The sequence below is a fragment of the Athene cunicularia genome, assembly GCF_003259725.1.
Source record: "Athene cunicularia isolate RWA chromosome 5 unlocalized genomic scaffold, athCun1 chr5_part1, whole genome shotgun sequence".
NCBI lineage: Eukaryota > Metazoa > Chordata > Aves > Strigiformes > Strigidae > Athene > Athene cunicularia.
Window position 1 is genome coordinate 30,349,874 of NW_020799101.1, and position 22,767 is coordinate 30,372,640.

The following is a 22,767-nucleotide window of genomic DNA, read 5'->3' on the forward strand; positions in this document are numbered from 1 at the left end:
GGGATGGGGGACGGATGGGTGGGAAGGGGGACGGATGGACGACACCAAAGAAAAGGCAATACTCATATGTGATAGGGTGAACAAGAATTGTGCAAAGATTTTCTGAAGGGTTTTCCTTGAATTCTAACTTGGCTATGTCACCTTTGTTTCATGTTATGTCTCTTTTGTTTTTTTTTTTCTTTCTTATTAGTTCTATGCAGTAGGCACAACAGAGCTGCTGAGTCTGGCTTATGTGGGCATTCTAGTAGTGCAGGAGACTTAAATGGAAATAATTTATTACTTTAAATTATTGTACTTAAATTATGAAGCACATAATAGAAGATCAAGCTAAACCTAGTACTTTTGAAGGAACTTGGGTCTGTAAGATGCAGGAAAAAAGCTTTGTGCTATATAAGCCCTACTATGCCTGCTGGCACTAGCAAATCCTTTGTCAACAAAGGGCTTTTGTTTTGGGAAATCTCTGACTCTGAGAAGTCAGTGTAGGCACACAATGACTGTTGAAACCCAGTAATCTTCTCTTGCTACTTTAAAAAATAAGGCAGGTTACAGACAGAGCATTCAAACCACTGTTTGCTGGTATTGATGTCTGAGTGGAGGAGCAGGGTACATAATAATTTCCATCTGTGGATAGTTTAATATTAACAGCTTGTACTGAATTCAGTTCTTTGATGTGTTTACACATGTGACACTGAAGTGTTTTTCAGACCATAGCTATCTAACTATGGTGCTTGTAGGATTAAATCATACACTTGACTTAAAAAGAAGAGTACAAGAAGCCTCGAAAGACAACACAGTTGATTGCAGTCTAAGTGTGATATTTCAGTATATTTAACTGAAGATTTGTTTCCTTGAATTCACTTAATTACAGTCACGTAGTTTAATTTGTAAAAGAAAGTCAACATTTGCATTGCATTAAAAACATAGTAGTTCCTGTGGTTACATAGATATCTAGCATCTCATTTGACAGTAGCTTCCTGTGAAGAAATTGTATATGAACATATTAAGGCTTTATCCTCTGCCTTCAATGTAGGAAGGAAATGCATGTTTCGACAAGTATGCTTCAACACTGAAAATGAAACTTCATGCAGACAGTTATTGCTGTCTGTTTTTTTTAAATATACATCACTTTTCTCAGTTGTCCAAGTAAATAAAAAAAACCTAGCTCATGATAGATTGTTTCTTCTAAGGCAAACATTGCAAAATTATAGGAATACCTGTGTTGTTTTTAATTATCTCAGTGTAACATACAGGAATAATGTCACAATACTTTTTAGATACTGAGCCTGAAAAAGGTTAGCACTTCTTTGTGAACAGGTTCGAAAAATTATACATTTAGAAGAGTATAGGATGTGTAGCCTATTGTCTTCTGAGTGAAGGTTACTGACTTAAATGTGTTTCTGCAAGCATGATTTAAAGGTAGATGATCAGATGTCATAATTGAAGTATTTCTTTTCTGACTCTTCTAGAACATGAAACTGCAGTAAAGCTTTGTCACACTCCCTGCGACATTTTTAGTGGGAATGTTGAAACCTCTAGAAAGAAGTCAGGCAAACAGCAGTTTGTTTTGTTTTAGCCTAGCCCGTGCGGCTGGATTGCAGGGCTGGTCCCTACTTGTCTTTGTTCCCAAGAGGACAACTCTGCATCCAGGCAGTCAGTTTTTATTGCTTCCCATTAGTCCCTTCAGCATCTCCCTAAAGTTTCTTTGAATTCTGTGCCTGGGAGGGATAGATGTACTGCTAGAAGACAATCTTATACCCAGGTAGTAAGAACAGCTGAATCCATTGACTGGGAATCAGTATTTATTTCAGTTTCTTAATTGTATTTTGCAATAGATTCGGACAAGGTAAAAACAACAGGAAGGATGAGCTATATTTACCTTTGGGCTAGCAGTTATTTGGAGGACTGTCTCCTTCCTGCAGTGACAGGGTTCTGTACAATGTGCTTCTGGCCACTGTTTGTGTCCCGGAATAGCTTTAACCAGATAAACCGTGAGTTGCTTCAGACGGCATCAGCTAGTAAGAGTCATGCAGAATGCCCCATGTTGGGGAAAAGCTTGGCACCTCTCCCTTCTTGGAATGAAAAAAAACCCCACCTTTATTCAAGATAAAAGAGTAAGCAAACACTGGGTTCTATTAGATATTCTCACACTTTTAAGGCATAATTGAAGTCTCTGGGTGTGATCAGTGTCACTGGCTTGGGTGGACATCCATACAGTTAAATATCTGCAGGTGTTTCTTCATGTTCATTGTCACTCAAAAAATCATATTCGGAGCTGTTAAAGTATAGATTACCTTGATGGGACGATTGTTCTAAAGGACTTTTTAGTGTTTTGGAGCCACGCAGGCTATTAGTTTCCATAGTGTAATCCAGTTAAGCAATCCTTTCCTGGGAAGTTTCCAGATTTGCTGAGTCAGTAGTCTGGCTGACTACCAGGAAAAACTAATTTATCTTTCTAACAAACCAGGCACACCGGCTGAAGAAGAAGGTGCTTTGTGGAAGAGATACTTGCTGTTGCAGTAAAAACAGGATAGTTCCTGGTTTACTTTTCTTTCAGTGACTTTAATTGTGGCATCTGTCTGGTGCTGGGAGTACTGGAAGTTAAACTTGAGGGATACTGACAGGAGTTTTGGAATGTAGTAGGAGGAGAAACTCATCTTTGACAAGAGGGAGGAGGTACTCCTCCTCCTAATCAGTCAGTCATCAGAAGGGTGTGGAGTGATGCTTTGGCTGCTGCTGCCATAAGTTCTCTGTCACCACCTTCCCTTCCCTTGCTGCCACTGAGCAGGAGCTGAGGGCTGCATTGCCTCTGGCTGGAAGAGGGAAGGAGTTCGAGTCCAGTGTGTCAGGCCTGGGCATGCAGGAGAGAGACCAGATCCAGGACTGCTGATGTCTTTTCTAGTGTAGGAGAAGGCGAAATTCAGCTTCACCTCTTACTTGACCTGATGACACTGTAAATTAAGAATTGCTGGTGTGTTACGTGTGTGTGCTTGCAGAATGACAGAGAAAAGCTGAAATACTTTTTCTGTAAATAGAAAAAAATTGACAGATATTGCCTACAAAGAATTTGTTAGAGTGTGTTTAGGCCTACCCATTTATTTTCACTGGTTTTGAGGTGAAGGTGGTGAAATTGTTGTGTTCATTTGTTATTGAATTTGTTATGCATTCTCAGTATATTATTTTTAACAAAAATACAAACAACATTTTGAATATGAAAGTCATGTTAAAAAATTAGAGACCAGTCTTGAAGACTGAAATCCTGCAGTAGGTCTTCCAGTGTTTATCTTTTAGTATTATCACTTGAACTGTAGAGAACACTTCTAATTTACTAGCAAAAATGTAGTTAATTGCCTATTCTAACATTACCCAGCAGCCATGTGAAATGAGACTTCAAGTAAGTCCTTCAAAAGGGATAACTGTTCATTGACCGATATAAATTTTGAGGAACAAGTTTAATAAACAGTAGGACAAATGCTTTATCAGTGGTAACATGGTATTTGAGCAAAGCTCATGAGTGACTGTTGCAGTTACCTTTCAGAAAGGATTGACTCAATATAGAGCATCTAGAATTCACTTTTTGTCCAGCCTGACCTTTTCTCAGAACCATCCAGAAGCATATACTAGCACATTAAAATGCAAAAACTTGCCATCAAGCTGAAAAAGAAAAAAATATAGCAAATAATTAGTCCCACAGTCATACTGTACCACATCTGCGATTTGATCAGACATCATCTAGGCAGCACATGTCAGTGGTCAAATACAAAGCTGCAGGGAAGCCTTTCTCTCTGTTAATCATATAAGTGCCAAAGATTAGTCTCAGTACATTACAGCAACACTACTGAAGTTTTTAAAATCTGCAAGGCATTTGGTGAGAAAAACTGTGCCAAACCATTTGTCTAAAATCCTTTGAGCATGAGGTTAACTAGGTATAAGTAATTTGGACGTTTAAAAAAATGTTAGCAGTGTTCAATTGCCAAAATAACTTTTGGTTAGGCAGTAATTTGGAAAATGAAGGCAAAGAATGGCAACACAAAGTAGTTTTAGGTGATATTAGATAGGGTTCTAAGAAAGATCATAATCGTAGGAGGTGTTTGTCACTCGTACTTCAGACAAGAGATCTTTCAAGAAGTAGCTCTAGTGGTAAGAACAGTAAACTGATATATTAGTTTGTTGCAGTGATATAATGAAAGCAAGCAATAGACCTCTTTCCCCTTAAGGAATTAGTCCTTTTCAATTAAAGTACATTTTAAGAGAATAGCGTCACTACAAATGAAAAGTCCACCAAATGTCTGTATTCAAGACAAAGACAGCAAGGTGTTGTGACTAGTGCCTTGCAGGGAGTAATTAGAATTAAGGCAAACCATTAAAGATTCACTTTATTCAAAAAGAAAATATTTATATTAAAGTGTGGTATGTCACATACATAACTGCTCTTGTGAGCACTGAAGACCAAATTCAGAGCTAGGTATCTGACCACAGCATGGGCTTGAGGATGTAACTTGTAAGGCACTGCACTGAGAATAACGGAGCATCAGCCTGGGCCAGAACTGTCTCCATTCTACATAAAAGACTGAGAGGATCATATAAGTATTTCTGGCTCCCCCTGTGAGCTTTGTCCTGTCCGAAAGTACGGAGGGCTGTCATTTGCAGGTAGTTTGCACAAGCTGAGCAATGCAGTTTGTGCTCTATATGTGGTCTCATTCTTTCCTTTCTGCTGGGCTTCTGCCCTCCCTGCCAAAGTCCTGTTCATGTTGACTTAGGAAGACTTAATATAGTCTGCCTTGGAAATAATAGGCAAACAATATTGGTAATTAAGAAATCTTAAACAAATTTAATTGTAATCTGAGACTAGTTTGTTGGGTTGTTTTGTTTTGTTTTGTTTTTTTCATATGTATATTACAGAGTATGAAGATCTGAAACTAAGTAGGGACTCATACTTTTTTCCACTGTTATTTGTGATAACAAAAATACATGCTTTCTTATGCTTGTTTCAATCTAGTTTGTTTATGGTGACAATATGTACCTGTCTCATACAATGTATTTTGCATATTTTTCCTTGATTTGACAGGACTGCATTTGTACAATGGACATACATGTGATGCTGACATTGTTGTCAATTAGCAGGGTAGCTCTAATGTTCAGCAAAGCTGTCGCATATGCATCTTTGGGAAGACAGTTCTAGATTATAGCCAAAAGAATTGATCTTTACAGTAAGAAACCTATCTGAACTTCGGAAGGAATGTTTTCTAGCCTTCAATTTTCAGATTATTTGCAGATGGTGGCAAGAAGATGCTGAGTTTTAAATTATCAGACTGCATCTACCACTTTTTTTTCTCCTTTCCATGTTAACTGTGGGTGTAGTTTGGTTGTTTCTCAAGGGCAGTTCATAGGGGAAGGCAGTTTTCTGGGTCAATTGTTTCCTTGGGGTAATTGCCATATTTACATCTAAATGAATTTAGTAGAGAAAATAAGGTAACTTGTTTCTTTCAGGAATTCTTTGCTTTCCATACCTTAGACTATGTCTCAATTGATAATATATATGCATTTAAATACCTATTATTACCTAATTATCTGTTGTTCATACTCTAAATGTGGCTAGATTAGTGATAGCAAAAATTATAAATAAAGGGAATGGAAAACGCTAATCTGTTTTCTATCAAAACCTCCATGGACATAGATTAAAGTAATAATTTTCTTAATGTTTATGCAAAAAAACACAGCCTTTCAAAGTTACCTGTGATACAAAACAGAAGAGAGTTACAAATGTCTTGGATTTTTACTAGAGTGCAAAATGCTTTTCTGATAAATCTTTAATGGATATTTTCATTTTGATTAAAAATATTATTTTTAAAAAACAACAAACCCCCATTTCATCCACAGTGTTAAATGTATGATAGTAGTGTTGGCAAAGGTATTGTTTGATACCAATCCAGTTTTTCAAAAGCAGTCTGAGAGGGGTATGTTCTGTGTTCTATTAATTTGTAAAAGCACTTACATTACTTTTTATGACATGTGACTTACTATTCTCGAGGTGAGTGTGTATGAATACAATACTCTTTTTAAAATTAATAAATCATGATTATTTCAAATGTTCTTTTTATATATTTTACAGCAAAAGACACCATCAGAATCATTCACTGGGCGAGAGAAGAGATCAAATTCACAGTCCTACATTGGACGACCTATTCAGTTAGACAAGATCTTACTGTCCAAGGTTAAAGTGCCTCACACTTTTGTCATCCACTCTTACACACGGCCAACAGTTTGCCAGTACTGTAAGAAGCTTCTCAAAGGGCTTTTTAGACAGGGTTTGCAGTGCAAAGGTAAGTAAACACCCTTTAGGAACTTAAAAGCTAAGCATAATAAAATTAGTAAATTACCATTTGAGTAGTTACTGTGTAGCCTTACTCATGATTACTTCACTAAGTCTGGGTGTAGGCACAAGTACAATTACATTGGATTAAGCTGGAATCAAAATTACAGTAATGGCTGTTCTGAAGGAGCTGGCTGCGTGGCTGTTCATTCTTATCCTGAGGTATATCTGCAGTAGCTCACATCTTTTTCATTAGGTGTAAATTATCTTGTATTTGGCACTGGGTGAGCGCGTGCTTACAGGCAGTTACAACAGACTAGTTAACACAAAGGACTGTATTCTTTAATTGTTTTCAATCCACAGGCTTATGTTTGAATTGAAGCATGTGCCTGAGTCCCAGCAATTCAGGGGTTTGGGGGAGTTGTGATGGAAATAAAATAAGATGAGCTTATATGAGAATTTAGAAACACATTTTTTCAGTGTGACTAATGTGCTCTCAAGTCTTACGGTGTTGTACCTTAGCAGGTGCCAAAGTGAATCAAGCCCCTTGGATTGTAGCCTAGATTACTGGTTCATCTTAGCCAGCTAGTGCCCATAAATAGAAAGAGTTGTGCATGCTGTGGTGTTAGATAATATTGGCTAGCAGGTCCTTAAAATCACTGTCCTTCTATTAAAATAAATAACTACCATAGAATTAATCAGTGTACTTTGCGCTGCTTCTTTGAACTAACACCTTGCAAAAATACAAAGTGGCATTCATTTAACATAATGTGATTCTGCTAAACCAAAATCTCTATGAAAGCATCGCCTACTTTAGTTCAATTTGAATCTTAGTGACATAAGCAAATATTAAACTGATTTTTTTTTTTAAAAAAATTTACTACAGTTTGGCACTGCTGTACCTCAGTTGGCTTTTGGATCAATGTGAAATTAAATAATTACAAGGATCCTTAGTATATTTCTTCTGTCCTGGCTCTTTGCTTTTCCAGGCGTGTTACAGCTCTTAGTTTAAGTAAAATTTGTCCATAATCCAAAAGAAAATAGTTAAGATGACATCGAATAAAGTGGTACTTACACATATAAAACAAGTAAAGGTAGAGTGAAATAAAAATGTCTGGAAAATAAGGTGTTGAAGGACCCCTCCACTGAAAGCTGTCCAGAAATTGCTTTGCCATGCAAAGAACGAATATTTTCTTGCTTGCAATTGTTGGCTAGGTTTCTGCTGTTTCAACTTCCAGCCTTCAGCACTTGATTTGCAGTCAGCCATTTAAGCTGCAGTGGATACACTGCAGCCTGATTTGCTTCTGTCACTAGAAAAGCAGCTCTGGCTTTGCAGCCAAGCACTCAAGTCTCCTGATTGCTCTCCTAGAAGAGGGGAGCACACGCTTCAGCTGCAGGTAGTGCCCCCACCCAGCTGCCCTTGGTAATGCTTTTATTCCACTTCTAGCATCTTCACCCCTTCCCTTCCACTAGCAGGTGGTATGTAAGGAACACTCTCTGAACATGTTAACTTTGCATGAGTGACATGGTAGGGCTTGACATTTATAGGCTGGATAGCAGGAAAAAATACAACTGTGTGACAGAAAAAGAGAAATAATTTTACTATATCCCTTTTTTTCTTAACAGATTGTAGGTTCAACTGTCACAAGCGTTGTGCTCCTAAAGTGCCAAATAACTGTCTGGGGGAAGTTGCCATTAATGGAGGTAAATTGCCTTAACAATTGTTTCTGTCATTGTTTAAATCATCAATTAAATAAAAGAGAAGTGTAAAACTGTGACATATACAAAGACACATTTTTCTGTGGCTTAGGAGTGGCCTTTCCTCTTCAATATTTCTATTGTATGTTGAAGAGGAAGATGGGTTGAATGCTATGAGTGGCTCGTATACCATCAGCTTGGAGGGTGTGTCTTCCAAGCATGTGGCACTGTCAGGCTCAGCTGTGCCACAGAGGAGGTGTCAGCAGCAAAATGACCGAGCGAGCGTGGCCTGTTGACGTATGCCAGAGTAAAGCAAAAAGCCACATGCATGAGAAGCTGGCATTCACCTGTCAGATACAAGCACAAAATTGATTTTTAATTTGGGGAAAAAGCAAAAGTGTTTGTTTTAGGATAATCTTCCTGTGAAGGAAGATACCTGGAAGAACTGGGAAGGCCCTCCAGGAAAAAATTCCACTGCTTACTATTGGCATGAAACTAATCATATCAGTTGCAGAAATAAAGGCTTGAGTATCTGCTGAATTTTCCATACATGTGCTGTTGGTTTTGTGTCAAGTATAGGAATGTATGGGTAGGCTTGACAGACGGTACCGGAGAAAAAAAGTGTGGTTATAGATGAGTTGTTGATTGCCTTGAAAATGTCACTTTTCTATGTGATAAGGGAATGAGAAATGTGGCGAATGTTCAGTTTCTAATGCATATTACCATGTTAAGTTGTCAGCCTAAACTGCTTCTGAGGTTAATAAAGTATTGCCTTATTAAGCATCCTTTCTGAAACTTTAAATTGGTTATATACTTTATTGAAGAGATATGAAGAATATTCAAAATTAGGAATGTTAGCTAGTATTTTTCATAGTATTTCTCGTAGTAGTATGACTGCATTACTGCAAAGTTTTTCTGTTTAATGGCAATTAGTGCAGGCAAAAATATTTCAGATGCTGAGTATCCACCTTGATATGTGATAAGGTGCATCATTTTCTGGAAGATTGATGTTGCATTCCTACTTCATGTCCTCTCTAATGCACCTTAAACTGGACTCTTGGAGTCACTATTATTTGTTATTTTATATATATTTACACCATGTATACCTCACTTAACCATTAACCATCCCATAACATAACTGTTTCTTCAGGAGTGCAAATAACAGTGCTTATGGAAGTTTATGGCTTGATTTTCAAATGCAATTTCTTATCCATATACCATGATATATTAATTCCATTGATGACAGTATGGAGTTTTCCCTGAGATTTGCAGTCAGAGAAAGTAACTAAATCTGCTTATAAGTGCTAAAATTTTTCCTGCATAGGTGCAGTTTTAGAGAGGAGTGCAAAACAGGATTGTTCAAAAGTGCCAAGAGAAGATAGGAAGGCAAGCCTTGTTTCTGGACAGCTGGACTAAGTGAAAAAAAATTGCATTTGTTTCTGAATTACTTCTTGAAGTTCCCTCTTTCCATCTGAGGCAGCTGTATTTTATCCCTCCAATAAACCCTCTGTGCCTCCTCTCTGCCTTTGCCCCACAAGCAACATGCTACTTTTCTTGACTTGTCTCCTACACATGGATCTGTTGCTGGGCTGATGGCGAGTGATGGTTTGTCTGAGGAAGAGCTGAGTGAGGAAAGTTTGTGCAAAGCCACTTAGGCTGAGAACACGTACTCCAAGCTTACTCCCAAGTGTACTACTCATAGCTCTCCATCTTAAAATTTGTAGAATTTGCCTTTTTTCCACCAAATAATATTCATAGTGTCAAAGTAGAACTCTTGTGTGTCCTAAATGACTGATACAGGGTCCTTAGGATTATCAAAGGCAATTTCATACTGGTATCTCATTTCTATTTTTATAGTAACTTGGTTCACATTATTTTCAAACTTAATAAGTAAAATACAGTATCTTTCACTCTGTCCATCTGCTGTGTGATATATCTTCCCCAAAATAGTGAAGAAATGAAGCGATAAAGTTCCAAGTATGCTCTCTTTAATAAACACATTATATACTAAATGTAGGAGGTTGTTTTTAACTGATTGTACATTTATTAAAAATAGAGATTAGAAAAGTGATGTAGGAACAGCAAAGAGAGAGCCTTGCACTGTAAAGTGTTATTCATGACTGGATGACTGTTTCTGCTAGAGATGAAATATAATGTGTCCCTTAATCACACATCAGTAACATATATCCAAATAACTGTACATGGGAACAGACCTTTCAGCACTTCCAGTTTAAGTGAAATGCCATCAATTCAAAACATTTTGCTGTCAGCCAGTTCAGTGTGCTTTTGCTCTGGGGGCATCATCTAGACTGACTGTCAAGAACCTTCCTTGACACAATTAGGCAAAAGTTTCTTGGTGAGAATATTTGGTGTCTTCCATGTGATTTTAACCTTACTTTAGATTTCTGAAATACTGCAAATATCCCAGAAAAACTAATGCTGTCTTTACTATCTGACAGGACTAATGATTTTGACATATTAGATCACAGCCTGTGTAGCAGCAGTTTGAGTTTCAACAAAATGTCTTTTTTTGGTGTTTGTTTTTTTTTTTTTTTGTTTTGTTTTTTTTGGCTTGGGATTTTGTTCATTTGTTTCTGTAATGTAAGTCCTTAGGTAAATAAATTTTCTCATGCTTTCTGTCTTCCAGATGAATCTGTTTACAAGCAGTAATATAATGAAAATACTTTCATCTTGCCTAGGTATATCTAATCTTGGAACTGGAAAGTTTAATATAATTTAAATATAAGATGGCAGGTACTATTAATACTATGCCATAGTCAAATAAGTTAAATCCTAAATCTTATTTTTTCTATACTATCTTATATTGGACTTTTTGATAGAGGCAAGGAGCATTTTTTCAATAGTATGGATTATTGTGCCATATTGTGCATTCTTCACCGAGAACACTGGTGCAAAGGAAATTTATTTTTTTTTTTCCCTCCCAAAAAAATATAGTTCACATTATAAGTAATTGTTTGGGGAGTTATTTCAGTAGTTTATCATCATGTTATCATCATATTACAAAATTCCTAGTTTTGAAATTACTGCTCTTCTAGCATCATTTTGCAGCTGTAGCCTGCCAACAGCCATCAAGCCAGTATACAGTGTTCAAGCTGTATAGAAAATCTGATGGAAGATCTCAGAAATAAAGCTCATTTGCATAGAATGTTTGATAAAAGTCCAGGATAAGAAATTCTGCTTTGGCTTGGGCATTTTTTAATAGAAAGTTGTATTTCTGAAAATATTTTAGTTTGGTGCATTTCTAGTTTTCTGTAGTGATTTTCTAAAGGACCGGTTAAAATACACACTTCACCAATACATGTAGAGTAGAAATTGATCCAGGCAAACAGAACTTGAGTTCAAAGTGTGTCAGGATATATTACGATTGGAGTATTGTATGTTTTCAGATAATAACTTCAGAAATTATATTCCAGATCTTCTTAGTCCTGGGGCTGAGTCTGATGTGGTCATGGAAGAAGGGAGTGATGACAATGACAGTGAAAGAAACAGTGGGTTTATAGATGACATGGAAGAATCTATAGCTCATGATTCTGAGATGTCAATGACAGGATGCCACAGTGACAATGGAGAAATGCAGGATGCTGATCCGGATCACGATGAGTCGAACAGGATGATCAGGTGAGCTGGGGAGTGAGTGTACCTTTCATCTTCTTTTGTATTTGTTTTGAAGTATAATGTTTAGGACTCAAGGGATAATCTACACAGACACTGTTCTCACTCATCGAGAATGGAGAGAGCTACTGATATGTGGTGGTTCTGAAATTGCAGTGAGATTGCTTCACTGAATATATGCATTAGGAATTTAAAAGAAGCTTAAAAATTACTGTCGAAGTATCAGCTGAAAACTGATGCACAAGTAACTGTTACAGGTCTGTTCTCTTATGAAAAATATGTTGTGAAACTATTTGTGCATGCACAATAGAGAACAATTATTTTTTTTACTTATTTATTTCTTTTTCCAAGCACTTTTTCCCTGACTTATAGTGTAATGCCTGGTAATTTAAATGAACAAAAATAAAAATTAAATAAATTGTGTGTCTATGGTATAATTGGCTCTCGATGAATTGTTTGCATTTTTAGGTACCTTTAGAATGAAGGAAAGTTTCACAAACTTGAAGTAATAGTTTGAAGCAATTTTTCAAAATAGAGTAGTGGTTTGAAATTACTAACCAGGAAGGAAAATAGTAATTGAGTTGCGCAACTTACCTCTGAAATGTCTGAAGAGAAGGAAACATTATTCACTTATTGGAACTGTACAGAATAGTAGGGAAGAAAGTAGGGATTACTCATTTTCAGGGAACCTAAAATGAATTAAGATCCTTTCATATGTAATTTCTTTGATGAAAGGGATCTGTACCTTGAAGAATTATAGAATATTTTTCTTTCACAGTTCCCAGTTTGACCTGCAGTTGCCTCTCTTATTTTGCTTACTAGGAGTCAGTTTCAGTCACACGTTTCCCTTAGCTCTCTGTTAGTAACATATACCTGTTGCACTAATAGAAAGCAATCCATTTCAACAATATGCAGTTTTACCTCCCGCAACAGTGAACTGGTTTCCTACTGTTGTATTCATCTACATAGAAACTATATATAGTCACCTTGTATCACTGGAATGTAAGCCTGTGCTTACATCACAAAATCAGTGTCATATAACACTTTGAATGTCCAAGTTGTACTAAATGGACAGCATTGCAGGGTTTCAAAATATAAATACCCAATTGTAACTAATAAAAACATTAATAACCAAGGTACGTGTTTTGCTTAGTTGAGAGGCATCCCTGTATTTCCAGTAATACCTTTCCTCAGTTATTTCTAAAGGTAGTCTTCATATCCATGGATTATTTTGGAGTGATCTATAAGAGGCAAATAAAAAAAGTAAACCTCTTGTCAGTATAGACACATATAGTTACATAGGAACTGCAGCTCATTTGATAATTTTGGGGCAAAAAAATAGATGTTAATTGTATCTTACAGTCCTAATGAAACTTTAAGACAGCACACTTTTTGCATTTTTATTGGAGACTGCCAGTTCATAAAATGTTTATTATTTCCAGGGTACATCATTACAGTGAAGCAGGGCCATGTGCAGATATCCACAGTCACAGCAACTGTGGAAACTTAAGATACTGTTCTTGTGCGGTTTCTGCCCTTTGTCGTTGGAGCTGTTGCACCAGTTGTTTTGCCAGCAGGGCAGAACACATGAGCATTCTCTGCTATGTTTTCACATACAATGCGGCATCACCATTTGAAGTTCTGCCAGAAATAACTAAGCATTTTGGTTTAGGATTGAAGCAGATTGTGAGTCCATATTCGGTTATGCAGAATCTGCTTTAGGAATGGTTAACTCTAACAGCAAGGAAAGTGGGAAGATAGGCATGGTTACTTCTTACGACTAGATATTCCAGATTTTATCTGATGGCACTATCAGGCGTACTGTCAAGTTTCTATGCCTTCCCAACTTTCTGTGTATCAGCTGAGTCATGGAAAGTTTCAGTATGTGTAGCCCAGAGTTCAAAGCAGTGGGACTTCGCTTTAGGTCTTTGAGGAGAAGATACATTAGCTTAAACCTCTTTCTCTGAGCGTTTCAAGCAGATTCTTGGTGTGCCCTGCCAGGATACATGCAGTTAGGCAGCTGACACATTTCTATTCTGTAAACCATCATCACTTCATTGGTGTTTGAACCCAAGAAAGATCACAGGGTAGTAATCTGATGGACAAAGTTTACTGAGGTTATGGGAGATTCAAGATCAAGTTCTGGTCTGAATCATGCATAGCACAGGCTTGAGCTATGACTCCCACACCCTAGCTGAGGTTGTAGTCATTTGCCCATCTTCTTAGCTCATCTTTAGGAGTATTTTTGGGAGAGTGTGTGTGTGCATGTGTGTATGTGTGTAAGCCTTGAGAAGGTCTCCTGACATTCTCCTGGTGTAGAATTATAATTTCTTTTCTTTGTAATCTCAAGATACTTGGAATGACAAAATAGAGTCCAGTCCATGTCTCATAGTGATGATAAACACAAATGTGGATATTGGATATATATATTGTATTATATATTATATATGACATTGTGTATATAATTATTATGATTGAAAAGGATTTTTTTCTTTCTGTCCAAGTTATCTTCTTTTTAAAAGTCTTTATGCATTTATTCTTAAGCCCTTCAACCAGCAACAACATTCCATTAATGAGAGTGGTGCAATCTGTGAAGCACACAAAAAGGAGAAGTAGCACAGTAATGAAGGAGGGTTGGATGGTTCACTATACAAGCAAGGACACGCTGGTAAGACATGTTAAGGAAGATGCATCTTACTGTACATACTATATGATAGTGCAGAATCAGATCCTAAGGATACTTACAGTCACTTATGTAAGGCATTGTTTACAGTATTTGTTATTCCTAAAGTCTGACTCTTGTCATAACTGAGAACTGGCACTGCTTGTAAGACACAGGAGACAGTTAAAACACACAAAAGATGTCTGAATATGTCAGTTGCATTATCATAGGCAGCCAAATGTGAAGGCATTCTCAAGGAAGTTCTAGTTAGCGGATCTGGAATGTAGCTCTACCTTCAGCTGCAGTCTCCTAGATATCTTACTGCTAGGTGAATTAAGACTTGTAAAATAGATTGAGTGTAGAACAAAGTTACTTTCATTCCAACCTGCTAAAACGAATAAAGATTTCCGTATGTGGCCTTCTAAAGTGAGCTGCGGTGTTAAAACTGATAGAAAAAGAAAGTTTAATTATTTTAGTGGCATACCTGTAGCAAATTGTGCTGAATGCGATGCAGACATTGAAGTGACATTTTATATTTTTAAAACTTAGACAATTTGTATAGAGCTAGGATATTACTGAAACAGAAGGTGGCCATTTAAATCCTAAACTGAAATATAAAGTCCTCATAAAAATCTTGTAATTGCAAATTAATCTTTTCATTCACAATTCATTTCTTCAAACTTAAGTGAAACATTTTGGAAGTGATGCTTTTGAGAAATTAACATTTCATTAGTTTACTTGGAAAATGCTGGAAATATTTTTCCCCTGTTTTTCACTGCAGAGGAAACGACACTACTGGAGACTGGACAGCAAGTGCATTACACTTTTCCAAAATGATACTGGAAGCAAATATTACAAAGTAAGAAATATATTAAGATCTCTTTTTGTACGAGCAAAATATAATTACTAAACTGCTGAATTTATAAATACTTTATAAAAGTATGCTAGTTGTATAACTTCAATCTATGGATGTTTTCATTATTTAAGCTGTGTATGTGTGTTTTGCCTTTCACAAACAAGTCTCAGATCAAAAAGGTGTCATCTAACAAGGACCTGTAAAATACATGTTGTGGAGATGGAAGGTTTTTATACAGGGCCAGTACCAGAGACAAATCCTGCCAAGAAACTCATCTGATATTCTGTCATTCATAATACAAATTCTTTCCAAACAATTAGGTATCATATATATTATTTTAATTCTGTCCTTTGGACATTATGTTGTGATTTTGGTTGTAAAAGATTGTTTTAATGCTCATATCCTTTTACCTGAGGCAGTTAAACTCCTTAGGCATTACTGTAATAAATTTTAATAATGGAAAGTAATTTTTTCATTTGGCTTCCTCTCAGGGAAATATGCCAGTGAAATTTGCTCTGTTACTCAAGATGAAACAATCAAGTTTATACCTGTGTGAAAGGTGGATTTGGAATCTTAATGTCAACTAGACTTATTCTGCAAATAATTTATTGCAAATTAATTTTATTAAATAAGGAGTTAACAGGGTTTAATTTACTGGTGGAGTTCTGTTGATATGTGGATGGTCCTGCTCTTTTCTGATGGCACCTCATTGCTTTCTTTGATAAGTTTAATTAAATAATTCAAGTTCTACTTGGTCTTGAAAAGAAACATGTAGTATTTTCCCATCAACAGTCCTCTGTGTCATGGAGTTTCAGAGCCTTTTTGTTTGTTCAAGAGGCATGTGGTTAAAAGTGACAGGTAATATCATAAATTAGTTAAATGAAGTTCATGCATTAGTTTTATATGGTGATAATCTTTACACAGAAAGTAAAATTTTTTTTCATTTTAGGAAATCCCATTGTCTGAAATTTTGTCTCTGGAACCTGCAAAAACTTTCACTTTGCTGCCTCAAGGAGCCAATCCTCATTGTTTTGAAATAAGCACAGCAAATATAGTCTATTATGTTGGAGAAAACATAGAAAACCTCTCAAGTGTTCCACTGAATAACAGTGTTATCACCAGTGGTATTGGCATCGATGTGGCACGAATGTGGGAGATGGCAATACAGCACGCCCTGATGCCCGTCATCCCTAAAGGGGCATCGACTGGGTCAGGATCCAGCCTGCACAGTAAGTTTATTCATTTCCTCCATTTCAGATAAGTAGAGTCATATCACAAATTACATTGTTCAATCTTCTGTATACACTGAAAGGAAGTATTGCACAGCTAGTAAAGGCTATTCTGTCATGGCTTAGCATCTGTCTGCATATTATTTTAAACACCACTGTTTCTCATCTATGTTTCCAGTTATTAATATGACATCTGTATTAATATAAAAGATGCAGATTTGCTAGTGAACAAACAGTTGCTATATCAGTAAAGAGGCGTTTCATCCACATTTGTGTTGTTGACATGAGTAATAGCCTCCTTGTGCAGAGGCATGAAGTTCCTAAGCTCCAGTTGGGAACTGATAGATTTTTCCCATCATGACTGTAATTTATGTTTCTAGCTATCTGCAGAAGTAGCTCTTCACTCTTTAGGTTACTGCAGCATAGACGATACGCTCCCTTTCATCACATTTGGCTGTACAACTGCCACATTGTCCCATGCTGAGATGAAATGAGCTCAAGTGTGAAGAACAGCTGTACTAAGCACAACAAGGCATGGATGTTACCAGGGACCAAAAGGACCGAATATATCTTTGCCTCCAATTTACATACCTTTGGGTAATTCTCTAACAAAGATGACAACTTATGTAACCCAAACATAAAACTTGTTTAAATCTAGCTCAGGTACTGATAACAAAGTAGCACAGAGCAAACAATTCCCCACTACTAGGCATGTGTTTGCTCCGCTACTTGTACCCCGCCTAGTCGGTGTAAAGCAAATTTGGATATGTCTACACAGTTTGGATTACACCTTTTTTTACAATATACACCCACTTTAGCACTTGACATCTGGATGCTATTAATGCAGCGCAAAATGCTAATGAGACTTCAAGCCCTTCAGAAACCAAGTAATACAACAGGCTGTGGCGTTACATCTCCAGGCACAACAGCTCACTTATCAGATTAGATCAGCTCTGTCCTTTGCTTTCTCCATTGGGTTCCTGCATAAAACAGTGTCAAATTCTGGATGTCACTTCAGTGGGGCTAGTTGCCTAGTGTCCCTGGTTTGAGCCCAGCGTAGCTAGACAAATCGCCTAAAATGCTGGACTGGGAATGACAGCTGACTTCTATCCCTCTTGGGAAGTTTGAAAATTTTCTTTACAAGTTAGTAGTTACCTTTGGGGTTTTTGTGCAAAAATTAAGGTCATCTGAGATCTTTAGAACAAATTCCTCTGGGGAGTGAGAATGATAGCAACTTTCTGTCTTCTGCTCAAAGTGTAAGACTCAGCCATGTCTTTGTCCATGCTTTTTTTTTCATGTAAACACAAAGCAATACATACATTTGAAAACAAATTCGCAATGATAAATAGCATCTACATAACTGAAACATTCCATTCCAAAACCAGTCTCTTCCTAAGGAAGGGATAAGGGAATAAGCCATATAGGGCAGAAGTTACTCACGCTTCTTACTGCAACTAGGGGAGGTGCTGATGGGTAGTAGCAAGTGTCTTCAATGTGTAATAGAGGCTTTATAATAGCAGACACTGGTTTTGATAAGGCTAAAATCCATACTAGGAAAATGAAAAGGCAGCATGAACAGGATTTTAGGTAGGAGACAAGCAGCAGTGCTCCAGAGAATCATTCTTTCCTCCCCAAAAGGATGTCTTTGTGTAATACGGTTAGCAATAGGTGTATTCTCAAGTTTATTGAACCCCTCAGTAGGTTTGCAGTTCAAAATGCTTATGGCAACATCCTTAGATCTGAATTTGTAGAGGTTGGATCTGATGTTTGTTGTATTAAATAAAGCACAAGTGCAAGTTTTTGTTTCCATTTTATGTTTTAATGATGCCTCTTAAGCCAGTTGAAACATGTATTACTTTTAACAGTATGCAGACCAATTTGAATGCATGTTTGCCTTTATCTGAATGACATCAAATACATCATAGGTGACACTATAAATAAAAATGATTATTAAATCCACTAAATAAAAAGAGTTAACCCTAGTGGCACTTATGTATTTGCATGAGATACGAAGCTCCGAAACAGAGTGGAAAAAAACAATAATAAACTTACAAATGGGAATCATGAGATTCCACTATTAAAAAATTAATAATGAAATGTCTAATTCTGTTCTTTTCCATACAATGCAAAACTGTTGTTCAAGTCACATATTTGTAGACTGCTGTAATTTTATATTGGCTGGTAGATGAACAAGCTGACCTAATCAGTCCAATTTCTAGAACTGTCAGTAGATATTGATGTAATGTAAATGTCATTTCCTATTACTACGTATTTGAACTAAATGCACAGCAATCTAAAGTATATTTCACTTCCTTCCCCAGGGGATATATCCATCAGTATTTCTGTGTCAAACTGCCAAGTTCAAGAAAATGTGGTGAGTGTTCTCTGGATGCTGTTGCTAGACATGCTGTGATTAAACTTTCAAAGTCATTGATCTATTTTGCAAAGGGGAATGTTACAGGAGTTCCCATCAGCCATTTTTCACTTTTTTGTAGAATTAGCTTTGCTAACTTTTGAGAAAAATTATCTTCATGGCACCTTTTCTTGAGATGCAAGAATTACATAGGAGTAATTTCACTTCACACAAAATTTAAATATTGATCCTTGCAGGATGTTAATTACCAAAAGGAAAAGTGAGATGAAGAAGTTATTAGTTCATGGAATTTGTCAACTGAACTTTCTAAAGCTAATCACAAACCTTGAGAAATACTCTATTTCTTGTCATCACTGAGGGATCAGATAGTCTCTGTTGTACAAAGATGAAACTTTATCCAAACAAAGAGTCATATGTTTGTTACACATACGTAAAGAATTCTGGGTTTCTTTTACACTAGGACTGTTAGACAAAGAACATCCAGATAAGGAAACAGTCACACCACTGGTTTTCCATCTCATGGGCAGGGGAAGTGAACAGGACTCCCTGCAGCCAAGTAAAGCTTTGTGGCAGTATTTGCCAGAAAAAGATTGCCTGCTAGGGATGTGTCCATTTGTTTCCTAAGGAAGACAGCCTTTATTATCAACTGCTTTGCGTTCTTTTACTTTTCATTATATATGCTGCTGGTTAAATATCAGGAAAATGAAACTGAGCTCCAAGATTTGAGGTGTGTTTGAGTCTCCCAAATGAATCTGCTAAGTTTGTGCTTTAGCCTGTGTTTAGGCACTGAGAAATAGTGAGACTTGAGACTCCCTCTGGCACAGATGGAACATTTTACCCCTCTCAGTGGACAAGCACAAAAAGCCAAAGCCTAGAACTGCTGATACTCACAAAGCTTCCTATAAACAGAGAAACCACTTGCATTTCCATGCCTGACATAAGCTGACCTAGGAACTCTTCCAAGAAAAATTTAAATTTGTAATTTCTCTCTTTTCATAAAACCCAGCAGTAATTCTGAGATCTAGAATCCTGTGACATCTGGGTAGAATGTTGCTGACAAGACCCTCTTTATTTCCATATATACTTTCATCTTCAGCTTTCACAAAGTTTAAGTGTAATGCTACAGGTTGGGGGCTACTTGCCTGGAAGATGGCAGTGGCTGAAACCGATCTGATTCAGCAGCTTTTACAGCAGTTGAAGTTAATGTGGCTTTTAAGAAAACTCATATGAATGTTTTTGGCAGGTAATACGTTTTGAAATGTACTATATTAAATGTATGTTACTTGTCACTAGAAAAGCAAATGAAATATAAAATTTGTTTCCATATCTCAGGGCTTAATATTTTTTATGTTTATATAAACAGGATATTAGCACTGTATACCAGATCTTCCCAGATGAGGTGTTGGGATCAGGACAGTTTGGAATTGTTTATGGAGGTAAGGCTTTAGTATGTTGTACAATTATGCTTAAGGTAGAAAATTTCTTGAATGGTAAATTTGGAATCTGAAATGTTTTGTTGCAGAAATTAGCTGCCCATTATTTTATATAAGCAGCATTCATTAAATAATGAAACTGGGTTTTGTTGAAAAAGTCTTTTTGTAATTTGTAGTTTTCTACCCAGTAGTGGGTCAGTTTATATTAATAGCTTCATATGCTCTGTAAGTTCTAGTAAAGAAGACCCTGAAGTACAGAAAACTCTTCTTTTTGAGAATATAATGGGAAAAAAATTTTTTTCTTCCTGCTGTTTTTGTTGGCATTTTTTTGCGACCTTTTTTTCTTTGTTTTTCAGTAATTTGTTAGAACTGTTTCTGGTTTTTATTTCCTTACCCATTTTTCCTCTCTTTCCTCCTTCTTTGCAGCAGTTTTTGGGGGTGTATTTAGGTACAACTGTTGATTGAGACAATGTGAAGTGAGAACTAACAACAAATATCTCACTGAAGAATCTCTATGGCTCTCTGATAAACTTGGGACATGCACTCACATGCTTAAAGGCAATCACTTATTTCATTATTTGCTAGTCTGGAGCAACTATCGAAGAACTAAGCCTACAACCTGCCAGTTGCAGAGCATGCAGGTTAAGTATATGAACAAACATATATATATATATATGAGAGAGTTAACTTTGCATCTATATTGTTGAAATGCAGAGCTGACTTTCTCATATGTGTATGTTTCTTATGTGTTTAAACAGCTTTGTCAGGTGATAATAAGAAAAGTTCTCTTGTCAAAGGGTAGAAAGAAGGGAAACGATAGAAAATTTATGATGACTTAATGATTTAATTTGCTGTAAACCTGCTCTGAGAATTACTTGGTTGTGGCCATTTGTACATTCCAGTGAAAGCGGAACACTTTTCAGAAGTAATCATGTTAATTAATAGAAGTCTTTTGTTTTATTAATGCAGGAAAACATCGCAAAACAGGAAGAGATGTTGCCATTAAAATAATTGACAAACTAAGATTTCCAACGAAACAGGAAAGTCAACTTCGTAATGAAGTTGCAATTTTACAGGTATTTGTCCATTCTTTTTACTGTATTAACTCCATTTATACATTTCTATTAATACCAGATAATATGATAATTATTTTAATTGATAATCACTAGTATTTTTTCTGCTAAATCTGCATAAACAACCATGACCAAATGTATTGGCAATGTCACGTTAGGTTTTACAATTTCTGTAGTTTTAAGCACCAGTCACAATAAAGGAAATATATATTTGTTAAACTAATTTGTAGTTCATCCATTCTCCTGTACTGTCCCTAGAAATTTCATGACTGTCACCTACAGGTTAGGCACAGTTTAAATTATGAAACACTGTCTGGTTTAAGGGGGGTCTGAAAACTGGCTATGTAATGATAAAACCTACTGGTCATATTGGGAAATCTAGTGCTGTGTTTATCTTTAATAGAATCTTCATCATCCTGGGGTTGTAAATCTGGAATGTATGTTTGAGACGCCCGAAAGAGTGTTTGTTGTTATGGAAAAACTCCATGGAGACATGCTGGAGATGATCTTATCAAGTGAAAAGGGCAGATTACCAGAGAGAATAACAAAGTTTTTAATTACTCAGGTAAGAAATTAATAATATGCCTAGAAGGAAATTTGAGATGAGGCAGATTGGAAATTGGCCAGTGTGATGTCCATACATAAGAAGGGTCGGAAGGATGATCCGGGAAATTACAGGCTTGTTAGATTGACTTCGGTGCCCGGGAAGCTGATGGAGCAGCTCATCCTGAGTGCCATCACACAACACATGAGGGACAACCAGATGCTCAGGCCCAGTCAGCATGGGTTTATGAAAGACAGGTCCTGCCTGACAAACCTGATCTCCTTCTATGACAGGGGGACCTGCTTATGGGATGAGGGAAAGGCTGTGGATGTTGTTTACCTTGACTTTAGCAAGGCCTTTGACACCATTTCCCACAGCATTCTCCTGGTGAAACTGTCTGCTCGTGGCTTGGATGGTCACACACTTCGCTGGGTAAAAAACTGTCTGGATGGCCGGGCCCAAAGAGTTGTGGTGAACGGAGTTAAATCCAGCTGGTGGCCGGTCACGAGTGGTGTCCCCCAGGGCTCGGTGTTGGGGCCACTCCTGTTTAACATCTTTATTGATGATCTGGACGAGGGGATCGAGTGCACCCTCAGTCAGTTTGCAGCTGACACCCAGTTGGGTGGGAGTGTTGATCTGCTCGAGGGCAGGGAGGCTCTGCAGAGAGACCTGGACAGGCTGGAGCCATGGGCTGAGGCCAGCTGGAGGAGTTTCCATAAGGGCAAATGCCGGGGGCTGCCCTTGGGCCACAACAACCCCCAGCAGCGCTACAGGCTTGGGGAGGAGTGGCTGGAGAGCTGCCAGTCAGAGAGGGACCTGAGGGTGCTGATTGACAGCCGGCTGAACAGGAGCCAGCAGTGTGCCCAGGGGGCCAAGAAGGCCAATGGCATCCTGGCTTGTGTCAGCAATAGCGTGGCCAGCAGGGACAGGGAAGGGATCTGACCCCTGTCCTGGG

General features: G+C 37.3%; 1 protein-coding gene across 2 annotated transcripts in view; it reads left to right on the top strand.

Annotated features, from left to right (window-relative positions):
- The window catches only part of PRKD1 (protein kinase D1), a 75,355-nt gene that overhangs the window by 34,554 nt on the left and 18,034 nt on the right, over positions 1 to 22,767 (top strand). For both annotated transcript variants that reach the window (XM_026849921.1, XM_026849922.1), the window contains 10 exons: positions 6,110 to 6,320; positions 7,937 to 8,014; positions 11,443 to 11,647; positions 14,186 to 14,309; positions 15,085 to 15,162; positions 16,109 to 16,388; positions 18,710 to 18,762; positions 20,126 to 20,198; positions 21,165 to 21,271; positions 21,672 to 21,833. In XM_026849921.1, the coding sequence (XP_026705722.1) occupies positions 6,110 to 6,320; positions 7,937 to 8,014; positions 11,443 to 11,647; positions 14,186 to 14,309; positions 15,085 to 15,162; positions 16,109 to 16,388; positions 18,710 to 18,762; positions 20,126 to 20,198; positions 21,165 to 21,271; positions 21,672 to 21,833 (1,371 nt within the window). The remainder of the gene's footprint in view (positions 1 to 6,109; positions 6,321 to 7,936; positions 8,015 to 11,442; positions 11,648 to 14,185; positions 14,310 to 15,084; positions 15,163 to 16,108; positions 16,389 to 18,709; positions 18,763 to 20,125; positions 20,199 to 21,164; positions 21,272 to 21,671; positions 21,834 to 22,767) is intronic.